This window comes from Pteropus alecto, unplaced genomic scaffold (assembly GCF_000325575.1).
Source record: "Pteropus alecto unplaced genomic scaffold, ASM32557v1 scaffold39, whole genome shotgun sequence".
NCBI lineage: Eukaryota > Metazoa > Chordata > Mammalia > Chiroptera > Pteropodidae > Pteropus > Pteropus alecto.
The window spans coordinates 5,696,831-5,713,429 of NW_006443568.1; the positions used below are offsets into that span (position 1 = coordinate 5,696,831).

Sequence of the window (16,599 nt, forward strand, 5' to 3'; positions counted from 1 at the left end):
GACCCCTAGCTTTCCTTCTGGGTTGATCCCAGTCTCTCTGTCTGGGTATCCACAGGAGGTACTCTGTGTGGGTTGGGACTAGAAACCCATGTCGTTCACATCCAGCCAAAGGGTGGAGTCCTGGGGTCCAGGGCAGAACCAATGAGGAGTGGTCGCAGAACTGCTGGAGCTCCTGATTGGTGGGTGGATGGGCAGTGGGCGGGGCCGGGGTGCGGCCCAGCCACCGGCCACGTGCTTCCTTGCAGTGCACGGCGTGTGGGAGGAGTGGGGGTCCTGGAGCCTGTGCTCCCGCAGCTGCGGGCGGGGGTCCCGGAGCCGGATGCGGACCTGCGTGCCCCCCCAGCACGGCGGCAAGGCCTGCGAGGGTCCTGAACTGCAGACTAAGCTCTGCAGTATGGCCGCCTGCCCGGGTCAGTAGCGCCCATAGGCTTCCAAGCGGGCGCTGCCCAGCCGGGTGGGGGGTCGGGAGACTTGGAGGAGTAAGTCAGGTCGAGTGCCCTGTCCCTGGGGGCCCCATGAACTTTGACCAAGCATGGGGAGACTGCCAGAGTGGGAGGTGACTGGCCCAGCTAAGTTGGAGTTGGCACACTATGACCCCATCAAAGTGGGGCTGCTTTCTAGTGCCCCTTCCCCTAAGCCCTGAGCTACTCTAGTTGTTCATGGCACTTCAGTGCTCATGGCCATCTGGGCGGTGATGGGACACAAAGCTGGACTTAAGTGTAGGCAAAAATCCATCAGAAGGTGACCCTGGGGCCCATTTCCCTAGCCAGAAAGAACCTGGGCCTCAGTGCTGAGTGGAGAGGTGTCCTGTGTTCCTGGAGCTGGTGACAGGCAGGCAGGCCCTGGCCCAGGCACCACCTGCTCACTCCAGCCCCTCTTCACTCACCCCTCCCCAGTGGGTCTGGCCTGGCTCAAGTCTCAGTGCTTAGCCGGCTGTGCTATCTCCTTGCAGTGCTCTACCCCTGCCAGTCCTGACACCTCTCGCTCAACAGCCACCCCTGCTTGTGTCTCCCCATGCAGTGGAAGGCCAGTGGCTAGAATGGGGTCCCTGGGGCCCGTGCTCCACGTCCTGTGCCAATGGGACCCAGCAGCGCAGCCGGAAGTGCAGCGTGGCGGGCCCAGCCTGGGCCACGTGTACGGGTGCCCTCACTGACACCCGAGAGTGCGGCAACCTTGAGTGCCCGGGTGAGTGCTCGGCTCAAGGGCGGCAGGTGGCCGTCCTGGCCCTGGGGGCACCTGGGGCCACTCACGCCCCCCCTCTCCCATAGCCACAGATGGCAAGTGGGGGCCGTGGAATTCGTGGAGCCTGTGCTCCAAGACGTGTGACACAGGCTGGCAGCGTCGCTTCCGCATGTGCCAGGCCACAGGCTCGCAGGGCTACCCCTGCGAGGGCACCGGAGAGGAGGTGAAGCCCTGCAGTGAGAAGAGGTGTCCAGGTATTGCTCGCAGCACCCTGGGGTTTGAGGGACAGGCTTGTGGGCCTGGCTGAGCCTCTTCACTGTACCCACAGCCTTCCATGAGATGTGCAGGGATGAGTATGTGATGCTGATGACGTGGAAGAAGGCGGCTGCCGGCGAGATCATCTACAACAAGTGTCCCCCCAATGCTTCAGGTGAGGGGCGGTGGCTCTCCCTTCAGGCCCTCATTTTACCGTTCTTGCTGCCCCCTTCTGAGCTGCAAGGCTGGGCTCTTCGATCCTTCATCCTGAGGTGTGGAATGAAGTAGGCAAGAGCTCAGCCCCCACACCCAACCCTCCGTCCTGTTCCCTGCAGGATCTGCCAGCCGCCGCTGTCTCCTCAGTGCCCAGGGTGTGGCATACTGGGGGCTGCCTAGCTTCGCTCGCTGCATCTCCCATGAGTACCGCTACCTGTATCTATCAGTGAGTATGCCCTGCTGGGCTGGGGCGACACAAGATCTGCCTGAGGTGCTGGTTGGGGTAGAGAGATCTTGATTCTCGCTCATGCCCAAGGACTTTGGAATATATATGCTGTGCCCACTTCTGCCTGGCTGTGCCTCTCCTTGTCTGGCAAATGCCTACTTATATTATACCTCAGGGCCTAACTCTCAAATGTCTTCTGTTACCTCTGGTGCCTACCTCTGTGTTTCTACAGTCCTCTGAGCTCCTCAGTCATTAAGAGTTATGAGTGCTTTTTGAAATGTCTGTGTCCTGTTAGACTGGGAGCTCCTTGAAGGCAGGGACAAAGCTGAATTTGTTTTTGTATCCCCAGTGCCCAGCTTGGGCCTGCCATGGGGTAAAAATGTTGTCAGAAAATGTGGCCCATGAGGAGGGGGAGGAGACTGATTGATTGTGAATGAACTACACTCCAGAATGCAGAACCTTTTTGGGACAGGAGACTGTCCTGTCTCTGTACCATGCTTATCATCTTTTATATGTACGCTTGAGCACTTTTCTTCTCTAGCTATTTCTGTTTCAAACCTTTTTAAGTATCTTTGAGGGTTCTCTCTCTTTATGGGTCTCTTTTTTGGACTCTGTCTCCCCATGAGCCCCTTCGAGTACCTCTATCTGCCTTTTCCCTCTCTCTTTCCTCCTGGGTGCAAGCAGTGGGTAGACTGGAGTGGGGTAAACCGGGGGCTGGTCTCAGCTTCTGACACTCTGGTGACGGTGGCCTGCCTGTCTCCTGCAGCTTCGGGAGCACCTGGCCAAGGGGCAGCGCATGCTGGCGGGTGAGGGCATGTCACAAGTGGTGCGCAGTCTGCAGGAGCTGCTCGCTCGGCGTACCTACTATAGTGGGGACCTGCTCTTCTCTGTGGACATTCTGAGGAACGTCACTGACACCTTTAAGAGGGCCACCTATGTGCCCTCGGCTGATGATGTGCAGGTACCTCCTGCCCTGCTAGGAGGAAGTTGGGCTGAGGGTGCAGAAGCCCCAGACTGAAGGAGAGTCCAGGTCCCTATGACAGAGTCTGCTGGGGGTGGCAAGTGTGACTGTGATGGGGAAACTCCTGTTCCTGGGGCTGGGACCTCCACGACAGTCACTACTCTCTCCCCAGCGCTTCTTCCAGGTGGTGAGCTTCATGGTGGACGCAGAGAACAAGGACAAGTGGGATGATGCTCAGCAGGTGAGGGGCTAGGCTTCTAGGTTTCCTCCCACATGACTCACCTCCATCTTGGACCCTTATACATTCTCTGTCCCCAGGTGTCCCCTGGCTCTGTGCACCTGCTCCGTGTCGTGGAGGACTTCATTCACCTGGTGGGCGATGCTCTCAAGGCCTTTCAGAGCTCTTTGATTGTCACCGACAACTTGGGTACAGAAGGCCAGTGGGGAGCGCGTGCTGGATGTGGTAGAACCCAGGCCCCCGTTGGGGAGGGATGGTTTCCAAGGCTCTTCCAATCTCTCTCTCTCTTTCTTGAGGCTCTGTCCTTCCCTCATGTAACCCTGTATTTGTGTCTTTCTCTCCGTGTTTATTCCCCTTCTCCACCTCTGTGTTGTGTTTCTCTGTGTACATGTTCCCCCTCCTCTGGTTTGGTACTAACCTTGGTGTCTGCATCTGCCTTCCTGGTGTCTGTCTCCCCTACATCTCTCTCTCCTGTGTCTGTCTCCTGTTCATCTGTCTCTGGTATGGTCTGCCCCTGCCCCCCAACCCCCTGCAGTGATCAGCATTCAGCGAGAGCCTGTCTCAGCCGTGTCCAGTGACATCACGTTCCCCATGCGGGGCCGCCGGGGCATGAAGGACTGGGTGCGGCACTCGGAGGACCGCCTCTTCCTGCCCAAGGAGGTGCTCAGTCTTTCCTCCCCAGGGAAGCCAGCTGCCACTGGGGCAGCAAGCAGCCCCGGCAGGGGGAGGGGCCCAGGAACGGTGCCCCCTGGCCCAGGCTACTCCCACCAGCGCCTCCTCCCGGCAGACCCTGACGATTCCTCCTCCTACTTTGTGATTGGTGCTGTGCTCTACCGCACCCTTGGCCTCATCCTGCCACCCCCCAGGTGAGTCCCTGGGAGGGGTGGTTGGGACTGCTGAGGGTCCGGGGAATTCCAGGTGAGAGAAGGAGGACTGACCCTGTGCTGGCCACAGAGAGATCCAGCTGCAGCCTCAGGGACCCCTTGCCTGGCTCTGGACACAGGTGCTTCTCAAAGATGTCCATGCAGCTTCCAGGGGCTTCACTGGGGTCCAGGGGATGTTGGACTGAGCTCTAGACCTCACCCAAAGTTCTGGGCCCCATTGAGCTCTAGACCCTCCACCCCCGGACTTGGACCCTAGTCCCCTGCCCCCCACCCAGAGCATCTTTGGGGTTCCTGACTGGGTCTGGGCACCCGCTGGCAGGAGCTGACTTCAGACCTGTCCCCAGGCCCCCGCTGGCCGTCACATCTCGGGTGATGACAGTGACTGTGCGGCCCCCCACCCAGCCACCAGCTGAGCCCCTCATCACAGTGGAGCTCTCCTATATCATCAATGTGAGTAGGGGCCCAGGCAGGGACCCTGGGCATACCCCAACATGAGTGGCCAAAGGCCTGTCTGCTGGGGAGGTGATGTGCCCAATGGCAGGCTGACCCCTCTGACCTGTTTGGGGCCTGCTGTGGCAGGATGAATGGTGATCAAGGTGGTGAGCTCACTACCCCATACTGCACTCATGCCTTCTGCTCTCAGGGTACCACGGATCCCCACTGTGCCAGCTGGGACTACTCCAGAGCGTGAGTTGAGCAGGGGCTCTGTGTGGGGAAGAATGCAGCCCTAGGACCTTTTCTCAGGAGGGGATCTTCTATCTGGAAGGCCAGAGGGTTCCTTGATACCGTCCTTGGCCTAAGAGATCAAGGATGCATCCTGGGGCTCCCAAGTGCCTGCCTCTTGGATGTGGCTTTGCCCTGGATTCACCTGTCTTTGGGCAGTGGCCACCATTGGGGGGGCCTCAAAGTTGGGCTAGGGTTCACTCCACCTCTCCCCACACCCAAGAGATGCCAGCTCGGGGGACTGGGACACAGAAAGCTGCCAGACCCTGGAGACCCAGGCAGCCCACACCCGCTGCCAGTGCCAGCACCTGTCCACCTTTGCTGTGCTGGCCCAGCCACCCAAGGACCTGGTGAGTAGGAGGGGGCCTGGGCTGGGCAGGGAGGAGGCACCTGGGCTGCCAGCGGCCATCTATGACAGTGTCAGCAGGGATCTGGGTGATCTTGCATGTGTGTCTGAGCAGCTGTACTTCTGGGATTACACATGGATGTCTGTGCCACTGGGATGATGCTCACAGTGATGACACATGCCTGGGGGTGTGTGGTGGTAGGCAGTCATGTGTGTGTACACACATATATGTGTCTGGTTGTGTGTGCAAGAGTATAGGAAACTGAGCATAAGTATGCCTCTACGTATATGACAAGGTCTGCTCTGTGTACGCATGAGGACAATGGTGAGTCCCCCACTGTGCGTGGCTGTGAAGGAACAGGTGCCTCTGCACCAGACAAGGAGTGGGGAGGCCAAAGTGACCCCTGCAGCTGCCCTCTCCCAGTGACCCATCTCAATGTCTGCTCATCTCTCTCAGAGCCTGGAGCTGGCGGGCTCCCCCTCGGTCCCCCTCGTGATTGGCTGTGCTGTGTCCTGCATGGCGCTGCTCACCCTGCTTGCCATCTATGCTGCCTTCTGGAGGTAGGTGGGACACTGGGAAGGTGGGGCAGGAGGTGACCAGTCACCCCAGGTTGGGCACGGCAGCCAGCTCCTCTGTCTCTGTCCTCTGTGCCCCCTCAGGTTTATTAAATCTGAACGCTCCATCATCTTGCTCAATTTCTGCCTATCCATCCTGGCGTCCAATATCCTGATCCTCGTGGGCCAGTCGCGGGTGCTGAGCAAGGCAGGTGCAGGCTCATGGGGGTGCCAGGGAATGAGAGTGGGGTGAAGAGGGTGATGGTGTGCGTGTGTGTTTGTATACACTCCAGCCATGTGTTGGGCGAGGGTGTGTGTGGGAAATTGTGTGTGAGCATACATGAAGGCATTGGAGAGGAGGGATGTGTGTACTCAAGTGATGAATGTCTGCGTACATCTGTGAACATGTACGTGAGCTGAGCACCTGTGTGCACATCTGTTGGGCGGGTAGCATTTATGGAGCTGGGGCCTTCTCATGTCTGCGGATGTGTAGGAGCCTGAGTGAGGCCTCTGTGCCACCTGCCTGTGGATGACCTGTTCTGGCTGTTTCTTATGCCTCTTCAGCCTTCTCTGCACAGTGCCAGCACTGTGAGTGCCAGGCATGGGGCCCTCCTGGCCATGATGTGGCAGGTGCTCCTGTCTGTCCACGTCCCTGCCAACCCCGTCGGTGCGTGGGCAGCCTGCCCGCCTGCCTCCCGGATGCTGAGTGCTGTGTGCATGTCACTGGGCCTGTGTCGTGCTGTGTGTGGGTGCAGGAAGATGGGGGTGCCTGGCAGGGCTCTGTGGGGGGCGGAGCTCGGGTGGGCGGCCATGGCAGCGCCCAGCAGCAGAGCGTGGGAAACCTGGCGCCTCCCGCCCGCCCTGGCTGCTGCTCAGGGCTACTCCCTCCTTTTCCCTCTCCCTGCAGGGTGTATGCACCATGACAGCCGCCTTCCTGCACTTCTTCTTCCTCTCCTCCTTTTGCTGGGTGCTCACTGAGGCTTGGCAGTCTTACCTGGCTGTCATTGGACGGATGCGTACCCGCCTCGTTCGCAAGCGCTTCCTCTGCCTGGGCTGGGGTGAGCAGGGCCCGTGCTGGACTCTGCCAATGGGCCTGGGGGGCAGGGGCAGCAAGACAGGTTCAGCTTCAGCTCTGGGCCCTCTTTGTGAGCACAGGGGTCAGCTTGGCTGTCTGGGGGGTCTGGGAGGATGAGAGGACCCTGAAGACTGGCAGCTGTCTTACCCTTTGGCTCCTTCGCCCCCTCTCCCTTAGGTCTGCCTGCCTTGGTGGTGGCTGTGTCCGTTGGCTTTACCCGCACCAAAGGATATGGTACATCCAGCTAGTACGTGGGCCTCCCGTGGTGGGCAGTGGGGGTTACCGGACCTGTTAGGGCCCCAGGCCTTCTCAGGCTGCTTGCCTGGCCCACACTTGCTTTCGGGCTTTGGGCAAATCCTTCCACTTCTCAGAGCCTCAGTTTCCCTTACTGTAAAAGTATGAGCTGGGATTGGATAATCTCTAAGAACCATTTAGCTCAAGGATCAGCTTTGTTTGATCCTCATGGGGCTGGGCCTAATGGTCTTGGCTTTTGTTAGAGGGGAAACTGAGGCTCAGCAAGAGCCAGTGACTCGCTGTAACGCCGTCTGGGGCTCAGCCCCGTTGCTGATGTGGCCTGGCAGCCCAGAGGGCACTGAGGGTGTTTGAGGGTGGGGAGGAGTCTGCTTGGTGTCTGATAACTCCTCTTCTCCCCCACTCCCCTAGCTGCTGGCTCTCTCTGGAGGGCGGCCTGCTCTATGCCTTTGTGGGCCCTGCAGCCGTCATTGTCCTGGTATGTGCCCCTTCAGTGTCCTGGGAGGGATGTGGCCCCTGGGAGGGGGGCGTCTACTTTTCCCTGCACTCCAGCTCCCACCTGGGACTTTTCCTGCCAGGAGGGCAGCTGGTGACCCTGTCTCCCTTACCCTACTCCCCTGGGCCCCCAGGTGAATATGCTGATCGGAATCATCGTCTTCAACAAGCTTATGGCACGTGATGGCATCTCAGACAAATCCAAGAAACAGAGGGCCGGGTAAGGGGGGGTCTCTATGACTTGGCCTTGTGGGAAATGGTATAGGGAGGGAGGGCTACGGCCACTCTTGGAGACTCAGGGCTCTAAGATGCGACTGACTGGGGCTCCCTGACCTTGGTGCATTAAGGGTTGAAGGCAAGGTGGGCACTCGGAGTGCTCAGCTGCAGCCCCTCGCCCACCCTAACCCACCTCTCTCTCTCTCACCTGCCCTCCCCCTCCCACCCAACTGGGGCTCATGTTGCCCTGTCTTCTCCCACTTCCCATGTGTTTCCCCCTTCTCCCATGTCTGTGCCACACCCGAGGTCGGAGCGGTGCCTCTGGGCCAGCCTGCTCCTCCCCTGCTCAGCGTGTGGAGCGGTCCCCAGCCCCCTGCTCAGCTCAGCCTCGGCCAGGAACGCCATGTTAGTTGTGCCCCCTGGGGGGTAGGGGGGCGGGCAGGGGCAAAAGAATGGGAAGTAGTGCCCTTGGTGGGGGGAGGAGGGCTATCAGCCTAGTGCCCTGGAAAATGTGCCCTGCCCCACCAACTGTCACACACTCTCAAGAGCTTGGCGTTGAGGTGGCAGAAGATACTGCGAGTGAATGTCTGTGCTTTCTGGAAAATGCTGGGCTCCTGTGCCCACACCCCTTGCTCCCTCCCCCTGCCCTCACTGCTGGCTTATGTTTCATCTAGGAACAGCAGAAGGCCCCTCCTTACACCCCCAACCTACAGAGGCTCAGAATTTCAGGGCCTTAGAATTTTTGAGCCCACAGAACCTTAGAATTAGAATGATAGAATCTTAGGCTAAGACAATCAGAAGCTAAGAATGTTAGAATGTGAATCATAGTCTTATCACCTGTCATAGAATCTGAGAGTTAGAATTTCAGAGGCATTGAATCTCAACCAATTGGGGGACAGAGAATCTTGGAGATAGAGAGTTATGTCACTGAGACACCCCCGTCCCCAGCATCTGAGAATCTTAAAATCTCGGCCATACCCAAATCTACAACAGCCACAGCCCCAACCTCCACCCAGAGCTAGAAATAAATCTCAGCCTTCCTGACCAGTGGGATCCAGCTTTATCTTGCACACCTCCAGGGTCAAGGAGCTCACTGCCTCTGGACGTGGCTGGCCCCATCTCTGGGAACCTCTGCAGAGTAGAAAGCTCACTGTCACTTGCTGCCATCTGCCTCTCTGACCCAGTCTGTCAGAACTAGCAGTTGAAAGCTTGGGGTTTGGAGGCAGCCAAGCTGGGTTTGCATCCCAGCTCAGTCTCTCTCTGCCCAGTTGGGCACACTCCAGTTTCCTCATCTGTAAATTGGGATAATAATCCCCATGCCTGTTTATTGGAGTTGTTTTGATCACAATGTGAACTAATGTATGTAAAGAGTTCAGTGTAGAGCCTGGCAGAGAATTGGTGGTTAATCAATGGTAGCTCTCATGACTGTGATTAGGCCCTCTCAGTCTTGGCTTTGCCTCCAGGGGCTATGGAAACCACGGTACCCTCCCCCGGCCAGGCTGAACAGCCCCCAAACACTTTTCCTAGGATAAGCCTTGGCCCCCTGCCCATCTTTCTGCCTTGTCCAGAGCTGTGCCCCCCCCCGCCACCCCCGCCGTCTGATTCTCCCACAGGGGGTGTTCATGAGGCAGAGTGGGTTGGGTGTGGAACCTGGCCCAGTAGGGCAAGACTGCCCTCCTGGGCCCATGTGGGTTGTAGCCAGTGATGGCAGGTTGGCACCGGTGCCTGGATGCAGGGCCCATCTGCCTTTTTCCCTCTGTCCTCCCCTGTCAAGGGGGTGAGGATCTGCATGTTTGGCCCTGATCCTGGCTTTTCCCCCCAGCCCCAGCTATGATCTTTCTGCCCAGGGCCTAGCGACCCCTCCCTGGGGAACTGAAGGGGATGAGCCTCTGCTGCACCGGCCCTGACCCCCGTCTCTTCCCCAACGATTTGTGTTCTGTGATGTCCTCTGTGTACTCTGCCTATTTAATTTTTCTATCTGTGTGTCTCTGCCTGTCTCATCCTCTCTCTCACTGTGTCTGTCATCTCTTTGTCCTTCTTTTTCTCCTCTCCCAGAATCTCTGGGGATGCAGCCCAGGTCTGTGATTCTGTGAAAATTGGGACTGGAAATCACAGCATCTACATGTGTCTTCCTCCTCTTCTTCTCTCCCACTGTCTCTTTCCACCTTCTCTGGCTCTGTTTCCTGATGCTGCCTCTGGCTCTGGCTCAGTCCCACTGTGTCAGTGTGTCTGTCCCTCCCACCTCTCCTGGTCCCTGCTATGGCCCCACAGTTCTCCATTTTATGTCCGTAGTCTCTTTTTCTGCCTCTGGCTCCTCAGCCCCTCTCTGCTTAGGGACATTACTGAGATCTTGGAGTTTGGGACCCTGCCAGTCTTGGGCAGATTAAGGGCTCCAGGCTGAGTACGGGCCTGGGCTCAGCCCACCCTGTCTCCTGGAGTGTCAACCTGACGGACCCTTTGCTGCTGTCTTTAGGGCATCTCTCTGGAGCTCCTGCGTGGTGCTGCCCCTGCTGGCACTCACCTGGATGTCTGCTGTCCTGGCCATGACAGACCGCCGCTCCATCCTCTTCCAGGCGCTCTTCGCCGTCTTCAACTCTGCACAAGGCTTTGTCATCACGGCCGTGCACTGCTTCCTGCGCCGAGAGGTGGGGCAGGCCTCTCCTGTCCTTTTGCACCCCCCTCACCAGGCCAGGCTTCTCACTTCTCCCCACTGTGCAGACCAGGAGGATTGAGACCCCCCGATCAGGCCCCAAGCTGGGCAGCCCTTGGTGTGGAAACTGAGAGTCTGGGGGCCTTGGCTTTGGCCTCCTTATCTCCTGGGGCTACTTCTCCCCTCTGACCTTCCCCTAGGCTGGATGCATTTCTATCCTTCCGTACTCGCCTGGGTGCCTGGGGTGGGAAGCACAGCCACCTGTGGCCAGTGGCCTTGTAGTGGTCTCAGGCCAGCAGACACCCGTTGCCCCCAGGTCCAGGATGTGGTGAAGTGTCAGATGGGTGTGTGCAGGGCTGATGAGAGTGAAGATTCTCCTGACTCGTGTAAGAATGGGCAGCTGCAGATCCTGGTGAGTGAGGAGACCTGGGCAGGGCACAATGGGCTATGAGTGTGCCCCTACCTCATTCCCCTGCGCCAGGCCCCTCACTTTCCCTATCCACGGTGGCGGGGTGGAGGGAATGCAGGGAGCGGGGAAAGGACAAAGATCAATTTTGATTCAGGCTCAGTTGCTGACCACTGGGTGACATTGAGCAAGCCTTTCCCTCTTCAGTTTCCCCCGCTGTCAGGTGGGGCTGGGGTAGACACGTCTGGGGCTCTGTTGGACAGTGTGTCATGAGTAGCACCTCTGGGTGGGTAGGGAGGGGACTGAACCCCCCCACCCTGATACATTGATCCTCTCTCTGCCCACCCGCTCTGTCCCTCTCTGCCTATAGTCAGACTTTGAAAAGGATGTGGATCTGGCTTGTCAGACAGGTGAGTCTACCTGTGCAGAGCTGAGAATGGCCCCCAGGGAAGGGCTAGAAAGGTGAGCCCCCAGCCCCATCATGTGAGGCCCTGATTGAGGTCCCGCTGTGGGGTTTAGCTTTAGAGTCAGACGGCCCTTAGTGGATTCAAGGCTGTGAACACACTGTGTGACGTTGGGCAAACAGCTTATTACTCTGAGCCTTAAATGAATTAAGAGATAACAAGTGCCTAGCAGGGTGCTTGGCACATAGTGATTTATAGTATTGTATCATTTCCATGATTCTTACCAGAATCTCTTTTCGATTCTGTCTGCTGGGGAGGATCTGCCCAGGGGTGGGGGAGGAGGGCTGTGGGGTCATTCTCAGTGCTGTGGGGTCAGAGGTCAGGACCTGCAGCAGGAGCTGACCGGTGGGATCTGGGCTTTGGCTTTGTTCCATGCCCTACCTTGCTGTGGGCCTCTGGGCCAGTTGTCTTCTTAGCCTTCCTGGTGTGGGAGAGAGGTGACCAAGTACCTGGTCGTCTCTCCAGCACTCAGTTTTCTCCTCTGTCTGACCCCAGGGGCTTGGTACCTGCCCAGCCCAGGCAAGGGCATCTGGGGGCTCCTCCTCCCCAGGACTTACCTCCCTCCCACTCCTGCCCCCAGTTCTGTTCAAGGAGGTCAGCACTTGCAACCCATCCACCATCACGGGCACACTGTCCCGCCTGTCCCTGGATGAGGATGAGGAGCCCAAGTCCTGCCTCGTGGGTCCCGAGGGCAGCCTCAGCTTCTCACCACTGCCTGGGAATATCCTGATGCCCATGGCAGCCTCGCCAGGGCTAGGGGAGCCGCCGCCCCCCCAGGAGGCCAACCCTGTGTACATGTGTGGGGAGGGCAGCCTGCGGCAGCTGGACCTCACGTGGCTGCGGCCAGCCGAGCCAGGCCCCGAGGGGGACTACATGGTGCTGCCCCGACGGACTCTGAGCCTGCAGCCTGGCGGTGGGGGCGGAGGTGGCGAGGATCCCCCGAGACCCCGGCCCGAGGGCACCCCCCGACGGGCCACCAAGGCACTGGCCCACACTGAAGCCTACCCCAGCTTCCTCTCTGTGGACCACTCGGGCCTGGGGCTGGGCCCTGCCTATGGGTCTCTACAGAACCCCTATGGGATGACCTTCCAACCACCACCGCCAACACCCAGTGCCCGCCAAGTGCCCGAGCCGGGGGAGCGCAGCCGGACCATGCCCCGCACTGTGCCCGGCTCCACCATGAAGCTGGGCTCCTTGGAGGTGAGGGGCTACAGGGCATAGGGCAGGGGTGGGAGGGCCTACCTCCATGTGCCTGAGACTGTGTCTAAGTTCCAGGCAGCAGCCAGGGAGGGGCAGCCAGCAGCATCCCCAGAATGGCACCTTTGTACAGAGTTGCTGGGAGTGTATACGTTGTGCATTTCTAACCTCTGTGCCCATGGCAGCCCTAAGGGAATCCTGGCTTCTCTGAACTCTAGGGCACTTGGACTTCACGTACTGAGGGTGTACTTCTCGATGCATTCACACTTACTTTAGGGCTTACTTTGGAGTGAGTGGTTAGGATGGGTCTTCTTTTAAGGGGCCTGTGGATCAGGCCAGGTGCTATATTGTTAGGGAGGAGACATTATGGGCTGAGAGCCTGGGCCTCCGAGTTACACAGATCTAGACGCTGAGCAAAATCTCTCTCTGAGCCTCAGTTAATCTCTCTTAACCGTAATATCTCCAAGCCTCAGTTTCCTCATTGTAAAGTGAGAATAACGGCATAGCCTCTTTGTAGAGTCGTGAGGACGAAATGAGTGATATAAAACATTTATCTCAGTGTAGAGCAGGTAGAAAGTGCTAGGTAATTGGGAATTGCTGCTCTTACCATCCCTGAAATCAGCCTTGGCACTGGCCATAGGCCTGTGGTAATTGACCCTCCTCTTCCTGAGAAAATGTCAGCCCCTCCCTTTCCCTGCCTGTGTAGTTTCTGTAGATGTATTCCGTCCCTCTGGCTTCCTCAGACCTGCTCCTTGCACAGAATCACTGGGAGGGAATAAGCAGGTGGTAGTGACCCACTGTAGAACTCTAAAACATTCTAGAACATTCTAGAACTCTAGCTGGAGGGATAAGGGGAATGTGGATAAGGAAAGCAGCAGGAGTCAGAGCTCAGGCACTGTTGGCTGCTCATGTTCGGCCTCGGAAACCTGTTCCCCATCCTCTGCACTAAGGAAATTAAGTTAGCAGCTAGAAGGTTAGAAGTTTAGTTTTTCTCCCAAAATGTTTCTTGAACATTTGGTGCCTGCTCCTGTTGCAGATGGCAAAAACAGGAAGGCATAACAAAGACTGAAAACTCGACACCAGCACTGTGGGGTGGGGGTGTGCTCAGCATCACAGCAGGTTTGGGGCTGTGGACACCTGCTCATGGTTGGACCATTGAGGAGGGGCCAGCTTTGGGCTTCTTGTGTGGGAGGTGGCAATAAATGTGCCAGCGTCTTGAGGGGTCAAGGATGACGTCCATAGTTCTGGTGTGGGCAACTGCAATGGAGCGGAGGCGGAGGGGTGGGTTCGTGGTGGAGGATTCTGAATTTATTCAGTTGGGCACAGCTGTGTGTGTGGTGCCTGTGGGCATTAGGGGACAGGGAGAGATGTCCTGCTGCCTCCAGAAAGCAAGGGATGGCCAGAAACAGGGAAGACACGTGTGTGGTGAAGGGCAGGAGAAGATCCAGGGCAGAGCGTACAGAGCCTAGTGTCGGGAAAGCCGGGGTAGCTGGTAGAGAAAGAGCAGGCAGGGAGGTCGGAGGACCAGGAGAGTGGCGTCGTGAAGGCCAGTGGTGGCAAGCATGTCTCCTGGGACTTAGGAGATCTAGATGGTAGTTTTAGCCGGTGGTGGCAAGCATGTCTCCTGGGCCTGGGACTTAGGAGATCTAGATGGTAGTTTTAGCATCATCCTTGAGGGCCTTAGGGCAAGTGCCTTCTCCTCCCTGGACCTCAATATCCCCAACGTAATCTGGGAAAATCAGCCTTGGACTCGTGAGTGCTCTGTGCCAACATTCCAAGACTCTAGGCCTCCTCCTTGAGTGGCACTGGACACTGTAGGTTGTTGGGGCCTTGGAGGTGATCTTGGGTAAGTGAGGGCCGGAGAGGCGTGAGGGGATGGGGAGGCCAGGGAGGCAGGGCCTGGTTTGTCAGGAAAAGGGGCAAGGCAGCATCAAAGGAAGGACTGAAAACCTGAGTTCTTGTGTTTGCAGGACAAGTGGAGGGTCCCAGGGAGAGGGGAGCCCTTGGCTGGCAATGAGAAAGAGGCGAGATGGGGCAAAAGGCTGGAATCCAGGGCACAGAGGAAGAAGCATCTGCTCTGTGATCCCATGTGGGAATCCGTGTCCCTGCCACGTTGGATGTCTGCACTGGGACATTTGGCCCGTGCGCAGTTGCATGTGTGTGCATGTGCCAATGTGTGTGTGTGTGTGTTCTCTGTGAGCGTCTCCTGCATATGTGTATATTGCAGGGGCAGCAGGGAATGTGGCTGCAGGCCTGTGGCGGGGTAGTGCCTCACCTCATCCCCCAGGCCTCAGCCCCCGTTTCTACAGCCCCAGGGGCTGCCCTTTAAGGATTTCAAGCTCCTGGCCCTGGGCTGAGGAAAGGTGCAGTGAGCAAGCCCTGGGGTATCAGGTTTCCAGTCTGTGACACTCTTTTTACCCTTGCACGTGGTAAAAATCTTTCTTCTCCTTCACTGTCTCCTTGCTTCTTCCCAGCGAAAGAAGTTACGGTATTCAGACCTGGACTTTGAGGTAAGTGCTGTGTTTATGTCTGTGTGTGTGTGTGTTGGCCAGGGGGTTGGAGGGCCGTTTGTCCCTGGAGGATCTACTCCTAAAATTAGCCCAAGTCCCATTACAGACAGAGCCTGACTCCACGAGCCTGTGGTTTCTGTGGGATCCTCCCAACATCCCCTCCCTGCCCAAGCCTGAAGCCTCACCCATGAAGAGAGCCAGGTCTTGTCCCAGAGGGCCCAGCAGCGGGCAGGGATATGGGGACCCAGGATGCTGAGTGCCCTCAGTGGGTGGCTGGTTTATGGAGCTGCCGCAGTGGGTAGCACCTCCTCTGATGCCCTGTGGCTCCCAGAAGGTGATGCACACCCGGAAACGGCACTCAGAACTCTACCATGAGCTCAACCAGAAATTCCACACTTTTGACCGCTACCACAGCCAGTCCACGGCCAAGGTGAGGCCTCCTCCTATGGCTGCCCCTGCCTAAAGCTCAAGGCCTGACCTGGTGCAGTGGCCCCTGGGGTCAGACCCTGACCCATGGCCCCCATTACAGAGGGAGAAGCGGTGGAGTGTGTCCTCGGGTGGGGCGGCCGAGCGGAGCATATCCAGCGTAAGTCTTCCTGGGCTGGGTGGGGGTGAGGGGGCGCTGAGGGACTCAATCCCTCCCCACTCACCTATCCTGCCTGAGCAACTTCAGCCTGCCTTACCAAGGGCCTACTCATGTCATAAGCAACAGTTCTGAAGTTGCTTGGGGATGGGGAGCATTGACGGGGACTCCACCCGTCAATGAGGAGGGTGGGCAGACAGGAGACGTGGTGTCAGGGGGCCACTTTGAGCACAGGGGTCAGGAGCCCAGCTCTGGAGCCAGGTGAATCTGGATTTGAACCTGACTTTGGCACCTGATTGCTTGGTAACTGGGCATCACTGGCCCCCTCTGAGCTGCCTCAGTTTCTTCTGTACAACGGGTAAGAGAGTATTGGCCCATATTCACGGACCCTTCCCTTTCTCCCCACAGGAGAAACCCAGTCCAGGGGAGCGTCCCAGCTTGTCCCAACAGCGGCGACATCAGAGCTGGAGCACCTTCAAGTCTATGACGCTGGGCTCACTGCCCCCCAAACCCCGAGAACGGCTGGCCCTGCACCGGGCAGCAGCCTGGGAGCCCACAGAGCCACCAGATGGCGACTTCCAGACAGAGGTGTGAGTGCCACGCCGGACTGCCCACTGCATATAAATATATATATCTCTCTATTTTCACACTCCACTTTGGAACTACCCAGGAGCCAGCGCCCCCTCCCCTCTCCCGAGGACTGGGCAGGGAGGCGCATTGGACTCAGCGAGGCTTGGGGAGCCAGACACAGTGTGGCCTGGGGGGCCAGGGCCCTTCCCCGTTTCTCAGAGGCCCCTCAGCCACTGGAGCCCCGTCTTTGCCCCAGCCTGTCTGTCCCTGCCCCGGGCTGGGGAGGGGGGAGGGGAACTTTGTTGGGAATAAACTTCACTCTGTGGATTTTGCTGCTGAGCTGTTTGCTTCTCCCAGGTGAAGGCCCAGTCCTGGGACCCCAACTTTGTTCTTCTGTCTCCTTGGTTCACCTCACTTGATCTCATCTAATTGTGTGATGGGATCAGGCCAGCCCTGACTGAGAGAGGGGTGCCTGGGCTCTGACCCCATCTTTGCCCTTGAATCCCTGTGTGACTTTGGACACATTCCTTGCCCTGTAAGCAGATCAGGAATGTGGAGTGGGGCCCCTTGCAGTTGGCCTTCCCCAGTGGCTGTG

General features: G+C 58.0%; 1 protein-coding gene across 9 annotated transcripts in view; it reads left to right on the forward strand.

Moving 5' to 3' along the window:
* ADGRB2 (adhesion G protein-coupled receptor B2) overlaps positions 1–16,331 on the forward strand; it is a 36,473-nt gene extending 20,142 nt beyond the window's left edge. The window contains exons 5-31 of one of the 9 annotated variants that reach the window (XM_006924308.3): positions 246–410; positions 1,021–1,185; positions 1,269–1,436; positions 1,511–1,612; positions 1,773–1,879; positions 2,646–2,840; positions 3,013–3,081; positions 3,159–3,267; positions 3,614–3,944; positions 4,307–4,412; positions 4,606–4,649; positions 4,909–5,035; positions 5,489–5,592; positions 5,692–5,794; positions 6,494–6,644; positions 6,839–6,908; positions 7,325–7,391; positions 7,543–7,628; positions 7,931–8,029; positions 10,098–10,269; positions 10,591–10,686; positions 11,051–11,090; positions 11,725–12,344; positions 14,816–14,851; positions 15,183–15,281; positions 15,381–15,437; positions 15,843–16,331. In XM_006924308.3, the coding sequence (XP_006924370.1) occupies positions 246–410; positions 1,021–1,185; positions 1,269–1,436; positions 1,511–1,612; positions 1,773–1,879; positions 2,646–2,840; positions 3,013–3,081; positions 3,159–3,267; positions 3,614–3,944; positions 4,307–4,412; positions 4,606–4,649; positions 4,909–5,035; positions 5,489–5,592; positions 5,692–5,794; positions 6,494–6,644; positions 6,839–6,908; positions 7,325–7,391; positions 7,543–7,628; positions 7,931–8,029; positions 10,098–10,269; positions 10,591–10,686; positions 11,051–11,090; positions 11,725–12,344; positions 14,816–14,851; positions 15,183–15,281; positions 15,381–15,437; positions 15,843–16,028 (3,674 nt within the window). In that variant the 3' untranslated portion in view covers positions 16,029–16,331. Of the gene's footprint in view, positions 1–245; positions 411–1,020; positions 1,186–1,268; positions 1,437–1,510; positions 1,613–1,772; positions 1,880–2,645; positions 2,841–3,012; positions 3,082–3,158; positions 3,268–3,613; positions 3,945–4,306; positions 4,413–4,605; positions 4,650–4,908; positions 5,036–5,488; positions 5,593–5,691; positions 5,795–6,493; positions 6,645–6,838; positions 6,909–7,324; positions 7,392–7,542; positions 7,629–7,930; positions 8,030–10,097; positions 10,270–10,590; positions 10,687–11,050; positions 11,091–11,724; positions 12,345–14,815; positions 14,852–14,957; positions 15,053–15,182; positions 15,282–15,380; positions 15,438–15,842 lie in introns of those variants that run through there. The other 8 variants (XM_025041473.1, XM_015599016.2, XM_025041477.1 and 5 more) reach the window with 8 other exon arrangements.
* Positions 16,332–16,599: the final 268 nt, after the last annotated feature.